The sequence below is a fragment of the Polypterus senegalus genome, chromosome 7 (genome assembly GCF_016835505.1).
Source record: "Polypterus senegalus isolate Bchr_013 chromosome 7, ASM1683550v1, whole genome shotgun sequence".
Lineage (NCBI taxonomy): Eukaryota > Metazoa > Chordata > Cladistia > Polypteriformes > Polypteridae > Polypterus > Polypterus senegalus.
In genome coordinates this window covers 27,258,542-27,272,127 of record NC_053160.1, presented here as the reverse complement: position 1 = coordinate 27,272,127, position 13,586 = coordinate 27,258,542, and the positions used below count along the sequence as shown (strand labels likewise).

At 40.3% G+C, this 13,586-nt stretch overlaps 1 protein-coding gene across 2 annotated transcripts in view; it reads right to left on the bottom strand.

Annotated features, from left to right (window-relative positions):
• Positions 1-317: 317 nt before the first annotated feature.
• arsb (arylsulfatase B) overlaps positions 318-13,586 on the bottom strand; it is a 225,803-nt gene continuing 212,534 nt past the window's right edge. For both annotated transcript variants that reach the window (XM_039758386.1, XM_039758385.1), the window contains exon 8: positions 318-908. In XM_039758386.1, the coding sequence (XP_039614320.1) occupies positions 643-908 (266 nt within the window). In that variant the 3' untranslated portion in view covers positions 318-642. The remainder of the gene's footprint in view (positions 909-13,586) is intronic.

Below are 13,586 nucleotides of genomic sequence, written 5' to 3'. Positions count from 1 at the left end.
ATTCGAGTGGCTGCCTGACGCTTTCTTGACCTTGATTAACAATTTATGCACATTTTCATTTGTAGTCCTATCATCGGCCCGTTTCCGGACTTCTCTCTAATTTCCGGGTTTTTATAAACCGCTCTAGAAAGGTGGCAGCCAGTCACAGCTTTAGCTCATCAGAGTCGAGACATCAAGGAAGACCCTGAAGAAGGTGCAAACGCTTCGAAGAGCCCCCCATGTAACCGTCCTGTAGTTAAAAAATCCATAACTATCTGAAAAGGAACTAAGCGGCAACAGGTTAAGAAATGAATGCTTAATAAAATGCCACCCGTCCATTTATTTTATGTAGCTCAATGATTTTAATCATAATTAGGTTAATGCCCATGTTTGTGATGATCAGAATTACTGGTCCCAAAGGTGGTAAGTGTGACATATCAGCCCTTAGATGCACGACCTGTCCCAGCCTCCAACAAGTCTCTTAATGTCTTTTATTTTGAATTATTTTAGCTCTTTGCACTCTTTGCTGCCTGACAGACTTGAGAAAGTGCTTCAGAAAAATGGCTTGACATCCTTATAGCAAAGATCAAGAAGCAAATACATTTGATTTGCTCCTCTCTGATTTGAATCTTGAAGAAGGGGCTTCCTTTTTGTTTTTCCTTTTTACTCCCATGGACCCCATGCTCCAGTAGCCTGGGGGTCACAGCGAGGGTCTTCATCAGGATAAACAATTGGCACTGAGCTCTTCTGGTAATCCTGAAGTCTCATGAGCAGCTTGGCCACGACGTGTGGATGTTTCCTTGAAAGGTCATGTCGTTCTTCGGGATCGGAGGTTATGTTAAACAGCCACACCTGCTTGTCTGGAGGGTCCGGTGACACCATCTGAGAGGCGTTGAAGAGGGCAGGGGGAGGAAACCAGTAGCCACAGCCTGAAAGAAAGAAACAAATGACCCCAAAAACAGTTATCAGAAGTGATTGCATTTACATGTAAAAAATAATACAACATCTCAAGAATCTTTTTCAAGTTCCCTTCCATTTCAAAACTGTCTTAACACATTATGTAATCGTGGGGATGCAGGGCCTGTCCTAGAAGAAGAGCTGTAGAGTAGGAAGTAACACTAGGATGCTGGGATGCCAGTTCACTGAAAGGAATCGCCAATTATAAATATAACTAGCTGTGCTACCTGTCTAAGATGTGTTGAAATCTAAGTAATCAACGTAGAGCTCACCATTAATGTTTGCAGTGCATCATCTATTGGAATATACAGTATTTTACAATGCATGCAGTAACAAAATTCATTGCATTTGTCATTCCAACAGATGGCACATCACAAACATCCATCCATCCATCCATCCATTATCCAACCTGCTATATCCTAACACAGGGTCACGGGGGTCTGCTGGAGCCAATCCCAGCCAACACAGGGCACAAGGCAGGAACAAATCTGGGGCAGCGTGCCAGCCCACCAGAGGGCACACACACACTCACCAAGCTAGGGATCGCCAATGCACCTAACCTGCTCGTCTATGGACTCTGGGAGGAAACCCACGCAGACACGGGGAGAACATGCAAACCCCACGCAGGGAGGACCTGGGAAGCAAACCCATGTCTCCTTACTGTGAGGCAGCAGCGCTACCCACTGCGCCACCGTGCCACCCACATCACAAACATTTGTAGCAAAAAAATACAATAAAATAAAAAATCTTTGTGATACACCATCTGTTGGAAAGACAAATACAATGCATATGTCTCGGTTATCTGACATTGGATACAGGACTTATAGTAGTATTAATGCAAGTAATGTGCCATCTGTTGGAAAGACAAATGCAATTAATTTTATTACTACAAATGTGTGTGATGGACCATCTTTTGGAATGACAGACATAGCAAGTGACACACACACAGATACACAGATATACAGACACTTATCCCTTTATCAGAGTGGATAATAATTAATTAATAACATTTATATTATGCTTTTCAAGCTACTCGAAACACTTTACAGAGACAGCAGGGTGCCACTTCAACCATCACCAATGTGTAGCATTCATCTGGATGATGAGAGAGAAGCCATTCTTGTGTCAGTACTCACCATGTATTAACTATTAGCTGGTGAAGGGGTGACACAATTAGAAAATTAGAGAATAGGGGATGATTAGAGGGCCAGAATGGAGAAGGCCATGGTGGGCAATTTAGCCAGGATGTTTGGAGCTGTAAAGGAAGTTCAGGAGAAGAAGTCAAATGTAGCAGAAATGTGAATGTTGAGATGGAAGTGTGGCGTTACAAAAAAAGACAGAATAAGAAATGAAACAATCAGAGGTACAGCAAAAGAGGGGGAGAAATCTAAGAAAGTAGAGGAAAGTAGGCTGAAGTGGTATGGACAAGTGAGGAGGAGAGATGAGGAATATGTGGGCAAAAGAGAGATGAGAATGGAAGTACAGGGCAAGAGAAAACGATAGATAGATAGAAAGATAGAGGTTGACAGACCAAAATGAGACCAAGCAGGTCAAAGATGTAAGGACTTCAAGAAGTGCAATACAAGCAAATGCACATTCTTACCTAGTCACACCACCGTTCATTTGCAGAAAGCAACAAAAAGATTTTATTTCTATGACTGCTGTGAAATGCTTACACAGAATTTCCAGTGGAGAACAAAAACATGTTGCATTTGAAAAACTGTGTACTATGAAAGGGGATAGATAGATAGATAGATAGATAGATAGATAGATAGATAGATAGATAGATAGATAGATAGATAGATAGACAGGCACTATAAGATAGATAGATAGATAGATAGATAGATAGATAGATAGATAGATAGATAGATAGATAGATAGAAAAGGCACTATATGATAGATAGATAGATAGATAGATAGATAGATAGATAGATAGATAGATAGATAGATAGATAAAAGGCACTATAAGATAGATAGATAGATAGATAGATAGATAGATAGATAGATAGATAGATAGATAGATAGATAGATAGATAAATCTGAAAGGCACTATATAATAGATAGATAGATAGATAGATAGATAGATAGATAGATGGCTTTTTACAGAAGCTCAATAAATAAATAATTAATTCTAAACATGCACACCATGGTCTGAACACACTCCTGAATGGCTAAAAAACAAGAAAATTAAAAAGAAAGAAAACTTTAGAATCGTTAGTTGTTACTCTTGGTATAAAGGAGCCCCCGTAGCGTTTGCTGACACGATTATTGTGAGTGAGATGGTAAATATTAAAAGCAGAACATTATATTTTCCCGACTGATATTTTCACAAAGGCCCTTATAAATGTGAAATATTCAGTACATTTCTTTCTGTATTTCTGCTCCAGTAGCCCTGCCAGATTAAGTGACTCACAGGACAAAGATCAACAGCTCACTGGACAAGGCCTTCTTTTAAAGGTTTTGCTTCCTGAAAAATGTTTGCTGATTATGACAGACAGCTTCAGGCTGAACATAAATATAATTATAGATTGGATGTATCAATAGCAACTTGGAGAACAATACAATTAGCTTTTATTGAATTTTGTGTGTTTAATTGCTCAATGACGCTGACACGTCGCTTAGTTCAATTGACGTTGCTCGTTTCTCGTTTGTGCTCAGCATCTGATGCTTCTCATTTCAGTGTCACAATAGCTGGCCAGCATTCTTTAGAACATTACAACAATCTCAACTAGAACATGGCATTCGGCCTAACAAAGCTAACCAGTCCTATCCACTTACTGCTTCTAAGATAACATCAAGTTGAGTTTTTAAAGTCCCTAAAGTCCTACTGTCTACCACACTGCATGTAGCTTATTCCAAGTGTCTGTGGTTCTCTGAGCAAAAAAATAAAAACTTCCTAAACTTTGTATGAAATGCACCTGTTTCCGACTGTGTTCCTGTGTTCTTGATAAACTCATTTTAAAGTAACAGTCTCGACCCACTAGACTAATTTCCCTCATAATTTTAAACACTTTAATCATGTCTCTTCTTAATATTTTTTCGCTTAAACTGTAAAGGCTGAGCTCCTTTGATGTTTCCTTATAACTCGTCCCCTGTAGCCATAGAATCAACCTAGTCACTTTTCTTTGGACTTTTTCCAGTTCTGCTATGTCCTTTTAGTAGCCTGGAGACCAAAACTGCCCCCAGTACCCAATATGAGGCCTCACCAGTGTGTCATAAAGCCTGAGCAGAACCTCCTGTGACTTGTACTCCACACAACAGGGCGCTATATAACCTGACATTCTGTTAGCCTTCTTAATGGCTTCTGAACAACACTGTGTGTCAGTTGATAGTGAAGAGTCCACTACGACTCCTAAATCCTTCTCATAAAGTGTACTTTTGATTTTCAGACCTCCCATTGTGCATTCGAATCTAAAATTTATAGCACCTACATGTAATACTTTACATTTACTGACATTAAATTTCATCTGCCAAAGGTCTGCTCAAGCCTGTATGCTGTCCAAGTCCCTCTGTAATGATTTAATGGATTCCAAATTATCTGCTAATCCATCTATCTTGGTATCATCTGCAAACTTAACCAGCTTGTTACTTGTATTCCTATCCAAATCATTTACAGTATGTATATTAAAAATAGCAGTGGCCCCAGCATGACCCCTGTGGAACACCACTCCTAACATCAGCTATTTGCTTCATCACCCTCTGCCTCCTGTGTCTGAGACAGTTCTGCAGCCATCTACAAACATCACCCTGAACTCCCACTTCTTCTAGTTTGATGCCCAACCCCTCATGTGGCACCTTATCAAATGCTTTCTGAAAGCCAAAGTAAATCATATCATGTGCGCAATTCTAGTTGTATCCTTTTCTGCTTCCTCATTGAACTCCAGGTTGCCAGTAGAACATGACCTTCCTCATCTGATCCCATGCCAACTGTTCAGTAAAAACCCTGCTCTTGCCATGTGCTGCTCAATCTTTCCCTTAATAAATTCTCCCATTAACTTACAATGTGATGTATGTTAAGCTTTCTGTCCTTCAGTGTCTTGGATCAGCCCAATGACCCTTTTTATGTAACAAGATGATATTTGCCATTTTCCAGTCCTTCGGAATCTCTCCAGTGTGATATGCGTCAAGGGTTTTTATCTGTACTCGCTAGCCTCCTTAAGAATATTATCTGGTCCGGATGATATATTTGATTTCAGCCTATTTAATCTGAGCCACACGTCTCTCTCTACAATTTTCAAATCACTCAGTTCCACCTTAGTAGTCCCTTTTACCGGTGGGAGGTTATCCACTTGCTCACATATGAAGACCTCAGAAAAATGCAAGTTTCGAGCAGGAGTTGTCAAAGTCGGTCCTGGGGGCTTCAACCAGATTCATAATCAGTGAAAATAAATAACACTGAACTAATTGAATTAGCTGGTATTTTTTTTCTCTTCTCTTATTCTACATTAGCAGATTACCCAGTGGCTTCACTCACTGAGCGGAAGGGAAAGAAATAAAATGCAGAATCTGGAGGAATTTCTGCCTCGCATCAGGCAACTGACGCCTGTGTGACATGGTAGCCTGTGAAGACTGCATCTGTCGAATCCGATTCTGTTCAGCACGTTGTTTGTGAGGCCCTCGATTGTGACTGTCGTAAACGTTGATCAGCGAGCCTCCTCTCTCGATCTGCGTCTGTCTCACTTTCTCTGTGTAACCTCTTTTTGTCGATGTTGACGGTTCCTGAAGTTCCCCAATGAATTTTTTTTTGGGATTTGCCCCGGTATTTTAAATGTCGGCATAAACCTAGACTGTTCGTTCGGTAGGAGCCGTGCTGCCAAACGATGTCATCTGAAAACACAAATTGTATTTTGTAACGTTCTGTAGAAAATGAGTTAAATGTGGATTTGCGCCAGAAATAGGAGACAACAACAGTACCGGTGGATGACTTAAAGGTGTTCATTTCACATTGCCGTCTGAACGACACATCCCACGTGATTCAAATTGAAACCGCGCCTCCCAGCGTCCACTTTGTTCTTACGACCTGTTGCCACTGAAGGTGGTTTAGAGCTCGGCGCAGTTAAAAAGTGGAAAGAAGCAAAGTTGTTTTCTTCATGTCTTCTACTATCAAGTACTGGGAATTAAAAAGAAAAAGTTACAGTGTGGCAGTTTTGTCAGTCTAAGCACTGGAGTCCAGAGCAGAGGGCTGGGAGAGGGCGACGCGGGGCGCACTACGTCATACGTAATTTCCATATTGCGTGGTCATACGTAATTTCCGTTTCAAACGCGAAAAGAATTTTATATATACAGTATATAGATTAAAAAAGCAAAGAGGCATGATTTTTACATTTATTATAAGACATTTAGAAATCTTTCCATTTTTGCTATAGACTTAAAATGCTTACTGTAACTCTCTTTTGTTGATTTCATTATATTTTGCCCTTTCTCTGTGCAGTTTTTCCTGTTCATTGTTTCTTATTAATGACAATTAAAAACGAGCAGAACAGACAGAAATATCAACAGCTCCTTATCTTTTAGGAGGTTTTTATTCACATTTTATTTTATGGTCATTATTAGTGCGTGTGTTTCACTAGCATGTTACAAGAAGACTTTATTTCTATCAAATTCATCATGTCCTTGTAAAAGCCACGACACAAAGACACTTTCTTTGTTTTTGATGGGTTGGGACAACAATAATAAATGGGCATCATTTCCTATTTATTAGCACAGAGGAGTACAAAATGGGGATAAAGTGCAAAAGATTGTTCCAAATGCAGAAGGTGAAATGGAATACGAACGTCTGAAAATATCTAAGCTTGTGATTCATGTATGTTGTGATCACACGTGCTTGGGGCAGAACTGCACAAATGCTACTTCTACTATTATTTGTGTCATTCCGGAATATTTTACAGAAAGCGCAACATCTACGCAAATTCAAGACAGCTGACTCTTTAGGCAAGCATACGATCAGCCTATATACTGACATATATTTATGTTTTAAAAAATGAAAAACCTCACCAGAGTTCTGCACTATGTAGCTGTTTCCAATTTCATTTAACTTATACTTCATTAACATTTCCAGACAACCAGGCCCATATAAAAGAGGGCAGCGAAAACCTCTCACCCCACTGAGCCTCCAACACACAACAGTCGTTACCAAATCGTAATGCAAAACACATGGGGCCGCAAACTGAAGAAAACGTCAATGCGATCGCCTCCAGTCCGCGCTCCTCCATGTGCTGATCTCTTAAGATGATTTTTATTGTGTTCTTCAGTGAAGGTCAAGCAGATACGACTGCATTCAGCAAAATCTCCTGCAGTTATTATTGCGTGTTATTGAAGAAAACAATGATTTTCCAATTGTATTCACATCAAGACTGAGAGCTTTAAAGCTTTATGCCAAGTTAAATGAAAAACAGAACGGAAAACAGGAAATTTATGACACCGAGCTAAATCAGTTGCAATACTACCAACCCTGTAACTCATATAGATATTTCTTTCACAGATTTCATTAGGGCAATAAATGAATATCTTAAAAACAGAAGCAAATGGCTGGAATTCAAGTCATTAAATTTGGTCGGCTGATCAGGTGCCACACATAATGAAGATCTGTGCAGAACAAAAAATATCTACAATACCGGGCAAATGTTTTAGAACACTTCAGTTTTTTTCAGTCTTTCTTCACATTCAATATGCTGAAATGCAACGAATGACCTAAAATGGTGAAAAGCAGTAAATTACCAAATGTTTAAATTTAAAGTTCAGGTTAGCAAAAACTGAAATGAAAAAAGAAATTTCAGAAAATTACAAATGGGCCTCCTTCAGGGAACAACGAAAAGGTTACAACCTACAGATGTTCTGCAGCAATTAAAGTAAATGAAGCCTTGCAAGATGAAGCAAACAATTGTCACAAGTGTCCCAGCTTCTGTTGATTACTTAAAAACCCTCTGAGACTTGTTACTACACCCTCTGAAATACGACTTGGACCATATTCCAGTGATAATGGCAGGAAATTGGCAATTAAAAAATGGAATGAGACAAAGCATCATTAGACTTAGAAGTGTAGGCCTTTCATTTAGAGGAATTGCAAAGTGTTAGTGACTACAGTGATGTCCTACACAATCCAAAGGTAACTGGAAACTGGAGTCACGAGACAAGTTTCTGAGGGTCACCACCTTACATGACAGGCAACTCACAGTACAACAGCTTCAAGCACAGCTTAACGGTGGTCGAAAAAAGCAAGACTCAGCTTCTACTGTGCTGCAGGTTTGACAGAGCGAGTGGCCCTAAGAAAGCCATTCATTAAAGGACAACAACATCAGGCCTTGAAGTACCGACTGTGGACTACTGCAGAATGGAAGAAAATCTCATGGACCAATGAATCATAATTTGAAATCTTCAGTTCATCACACAGGGTGATTTCACACCGTAGAGTTGGTGAACGGTTGGTTCCTCAGTGTGACACCAACTATAAACATGGAGGAGGAAGTGTGATTGTCTGGGGTTCTTTTGCTGGAGCTAGAGTTAGGCCAGGTTTATATTTCACATGACGCAATGCGTGCTCCAGCGGACGCTACTGCTAAGCAAGCATTTTACTGTTTATACTTGTGAGCGTACTTTACGTAAATCTGGAAGATTCCACCAGGTGGCAGTGCAAGATATCATCACGGTGAGAACAGGTTGGGCTTTGCTGTGTTCTGAATTTCCTGAAACATTCATTAAATTCTGAAGACACCTTGCCACAATATCTCTGAAAAATATGTTTAATGATTACATCCATCAATCCAGGGCACGATAAAGAAACAGAGTCCCTGGACGGGGCATCAGCTCATCGCAAAGTGAATACAAGCACTCACATACACTGGCGTCATTTTAACGTCACCAAATTCCTAAAATTTCATGTCTTTGGAAGGAAACCGGAGCACACTGTGGAAACCCACCAGGAAAACGTGTAAACTCCAGGCAGGGAACACCAATGACGTGACTCCCTGTGAGACAGCAGTGCTACCGCTCCACCACTGTGCCACCACAACATTTGTGTAATTATTAACAGTATTCATTATTTAAATGAAGTTAACAACTTACCTGTAAAATTTAACATACATACTTCAATGCATTTTATTATGAAATTGATATCACGTATACATCTAAGGATTCTAAATGTGCAGAGAGCTGGAATACCATAAACGTAATGTGTTCTGTGTGGCGATTGCTGCTTTCCGCTGCTGTCAATGCAGGAGGAAGCCCCAGAAGCGCATAGCGATTTAACAACTGGGTTGGTTTTAAGGTGACGTTTACAATGGTCTAGTTTAGTGATAAAATAAACTACGAGGTTAAAGTGGATATTTCAAGATTTAAACTGAAAAACCCACTTTAATCACAAAATACACGTTTTCACCATTCCCTTAATTTTTTTTTCTCTGTGGCTCAAATACGCCGCCGTACATTCTGTTGCTATTGTGAAGGTGCAAAAAAAAGGTATGTGAAACTTTTTAAAACGTATCTTGTCAATATGTTGGGGAACATGCGACGCTTGAATATAAAAGCACTACGAATGCATCTGTATGTCAGCATTTTGCTTCACCACATCGAACAATTCATCAAACATCGAAGCGCGCACATCGATCCCTTGGGATCTGCATAGAGGCTTTCTGTCCCATGTAGATAGTAAACAGAGACTCTGACGTCACGTTCCGACATTATCAGGCTGTGCCCCCGACTTTTTGCTGGTACTGCAACTCGTGCACGTGTTGCGTTAATTTCTGAGGACCTGCTCAGAGGACACGTCAAATGAACGCTGGAAACGCGTGGCAGCCATGATGAGCGTTCTGAGCGTGAAGTACAGGGCGGTCCAGATCTAATTATGCAGATCCAAATCGTCTGGATGACTTTGATTTATGTGGGGACGATCCCAGTTCGGCGCGAAGACGATTCTTCATGTCGTCAGTTCCCACACTTCTCGATGGTCCTGGATTTTTCGGGTGATTTGCTATGTAATAAACTTAGTAAGTTATAGCGTAATGCAAATTGCATATTTAGATCTGGACCACCCTATATAAATGACCCCCAAGTAACTTGCACAGAGTGACTGGTATTCTGAATCAAAAGGGCGACCACAGTTTGGCTGTTATATCAGCAAAAGGATACCTTGATGACTCAAAAATAAGAATCAAATTTTGTACACTTAATGGTTCCTTGACATATTTTTTTACTTGCCATTGTTTATTTGTTCTATGCCTCGATTTCATGAAACGTTAAGACATTGAACTGTGTACATTTCAAAGTTCTAAAACCTTTGACCAGTAAGGTATACATACACCTGTATACATACATATATATGTGCATTAGATCTCAGTGACGGTGAAGTTAAAGCAGGTCTCCTAAAACTGTGAGAAATCGACACTCAATTAAAGAAAATGTTTATGACCAGATCTATATTGTTTTATAATTTTTCACGCTTTTTAGAAGACTTTGTGATGCTACTTGCTGTGATGTATGAAATATACTGTATATATATATATAGTGCATCTGGAAAGTATTCACAGCGCATCACTTTTTCCACATTTTGTTATGTTACAGCCTTATTCCAAAATGGATTCAATTCATTTTTTTCCTCAGAATTCTACACACAACACCCCATAATGACAACGTGAAAAAAGTTTACTTGAGATTTTTGCAAATTTATTAAAAATTGAGAAAGCACATGTACATAAGTATTTACAGCCTTTGCCATGAAGCTCCAAATTGAGCTCAGGTGCATCCTGTTTCCCCTGATCATCCTTGAGATGTTTCTGCAGCTTAATTGGAGTCCACCTGTGGTAAACTCAGTTGATTGGACATGATTTGGAAAGGCACACACCTGTCTATAGAAGGTCCCACAGTTGACAGTTCATGTCAGAGCACAAACCAAGCATGAAGTCAAAGGAATTGTCTGTAGACCTCTGAGACAGGATTGTCTCGAGGCACAAATCTGGGGAAGGTTACAGAAAAATTTCTGCTGCTTTGAAGGTCCCAATGAGCACAGTGGCCTCCATCATCCATAAGTGGAAGAAGTTCGAAACCACCAGGACTCTTCCTAGAGCTGGCCGGCCATCTAAACTGAGCGATCGGGGGAGAAGGGCCTTAGTCAGGGAGGTGACCAAGAACCCGATGGTCACTCTGTCAAGAGCTCCAGAGGTCCTCTGTGGAGAGAGGAGAACCTTCCAGAAGGACAACCATCTCTACAGCAATCCACCAATCAGGCCTGTATGGTAGAGTGGCCAGATGGAAGCCACTCCTTAGTAAAAGGCACATGGCAGCCCGCCTGGAGTTTACCAAAAGGCACCTGAAGGACTCTCAGACCATGAGAAACAAAACTCTCTGGTCTGATGAGACAAAGATTGAACTCTTTGGTGTGAATGCCAGGCGTCACATTTGGAGGAAACCAGGCACCGCTCATCACCAGGCCAATACCATCCCTACAGTGAAGCATGGTGGTGGCAGCATCATGCTGTGGGGATGTTTTTCAGCAGCATGAACTGGGAGACTAGTCAGGATAAAGGGAAAGATGACTGCAGCAATGTACAGAGACATCCTGGATGAAAACCTGCTCCAGAGCGCTCTTGACCTCAGACTGGGGCGATGGTTCATCTTTCAGCAGGACATCAACCCTAAGCACACAGCCAAGATATCAAAGGAGTGGCTTCAGGACAACTCTGTGAATGTCCTTGAGTGGCCCAGCCAGAGCCCAGACTTGAATCCGATTGAACATCTCTGGAGAGATCTTAAAATGACTGTGCACTGACGCTTCCCATCCAACCTGATGGAGCTTGAGAGGTGCTGCAAAGAGGAATGGGCGAAACTGGCCAAGGATAGGTGTGCCAAGCTTGTGGCATCATATTCAAAAAGACTTGAGGCTTTAATTGCTGCCAAATGTTATGTTAATTTCCCCTTGGGATTAATAAAGTATCTATCTATCTATCTATCTATCTATCTATCTATCTATCTATCTATCTATCTATCTATCTATCTATCAAAGGTGCATCGATAAAGTATTGAGCAAAGGCTGTGAATACTTATGTACAATTGACTTCTCAGTTTTTTTATTTTTAATAAATTTGCAAAAACCTCAAGTAAACTTTTTTCACGTTGTCATTATGGGGTGTTGTGTGTAGAATTCTGAGGAAAAAAATAAATTTAATCCATTTTGGAATAAGGCTGTAACATAACAAAATGTGGAAACAGTGATGCACTGTGAATACTTTCCAGATGCACTGTACACTGAGTATACTTTATACATAAAATATATGTTGTCGTACCTTGCATAACTGAATAACCTTTATGGCACAATAACAATTCAATACATTTATGGTCACTACAGTATTTGGATTTAATAATCTTCATGTGGGACAAGGCTGACTCACATAAATAAGTAGAGCCGAATAATGCAGTCAAGGAGGTAGCTCTTGAAAGGACTTCTTATGCTTAATGATCGAGTGACTCACCCGGAACGATGCTTCGGTGTGTCTGCCTTTGCTTTTGAATTCAGCTGAGTGAAAAATGACGGCTGTCTGATTATTTGTGATTTTAGTTCCCTCTCCTTTCTCTTTCTCAGATCGCTTTTCGGAAGGAAGTCAGTTTCGTAGTTTTTATGAACAGTTCGACAGTGCCTATCCACATTTTCCTTCTTTGGATGAGCAATGATAGATTGGCAGATCAAACAAATGTACTTCGATTGTGACATTGTGAGAGAAAAATATCCTCTTCCAATTCCACATCCAGCCCATACCCTCCCCAAACATTTTTTTTAAAAAATGCCTTTTTTAGTCGATATAAATTGGAAGGTTAACTAGATCACTTAAATAGCCGGAGTTTTGCAGTAGCTCTCACGTTTGATCGTGCATACGGGATGACCAGTGTGTTAGAAGAAGAAGAAGAGATCTCAGACTGGCCACCCCGTATGTCAATCAAGTGGCAAATGCCATAGGGAGGATATATGATAGATAAACGTTTAAAAAAATTTTTTTTGAATGCAACGCAATCTACCTGCGCTACTTTTGCAATCTACCAGTCGATCGCGATCGACGTCTTGGGCACCCCTGCCATAGAGGAATCCTTCTTTGGTTCACAAAAGACCCCTGCACGTGAAGGTTCCAGAAAGAACCTTTAGTTATGTAGATCTGTAACAGGCTCCATAGAGTGAATAACCACAAATAGTTGCTAACAGATTACATACCAGTGGCTCATGAGTTTAAAATGACTCTTGCTGCATACAACAACACAGGCCAAGTCCAGGTTTCCTTACTCTGCGTGAAGCCCACCATACGTTAAATATTTCAGTATTTTTTTCTACATGTTAGGAAGTTTTTCAAATACGAAGAGCCAACTTGTCCCAAAATGAAATGGTGCTTTGTCAAGCAATAGTTTCACGAGGAATCTTACAACCCAGTAAAGAATCATAAAATGCCATTAAAGAACCAATATTTTTAAGAGTACATATCCTGAATTTAAAGACGTTTTCACACCATGTTACTTTGGTGCTTTTTTTTTTCAAACCGTGGTGTGATTTTCCCCGGTATATTTAGGTTGATGTGAACACGTCAATCACATTCAGGTATGGAGTGGTCTCGGTCCAGTAGAAAGCAAACGCTGGAGCAGTTCACATGAGTTGTGAATGTGATCCAACATGGAACTGA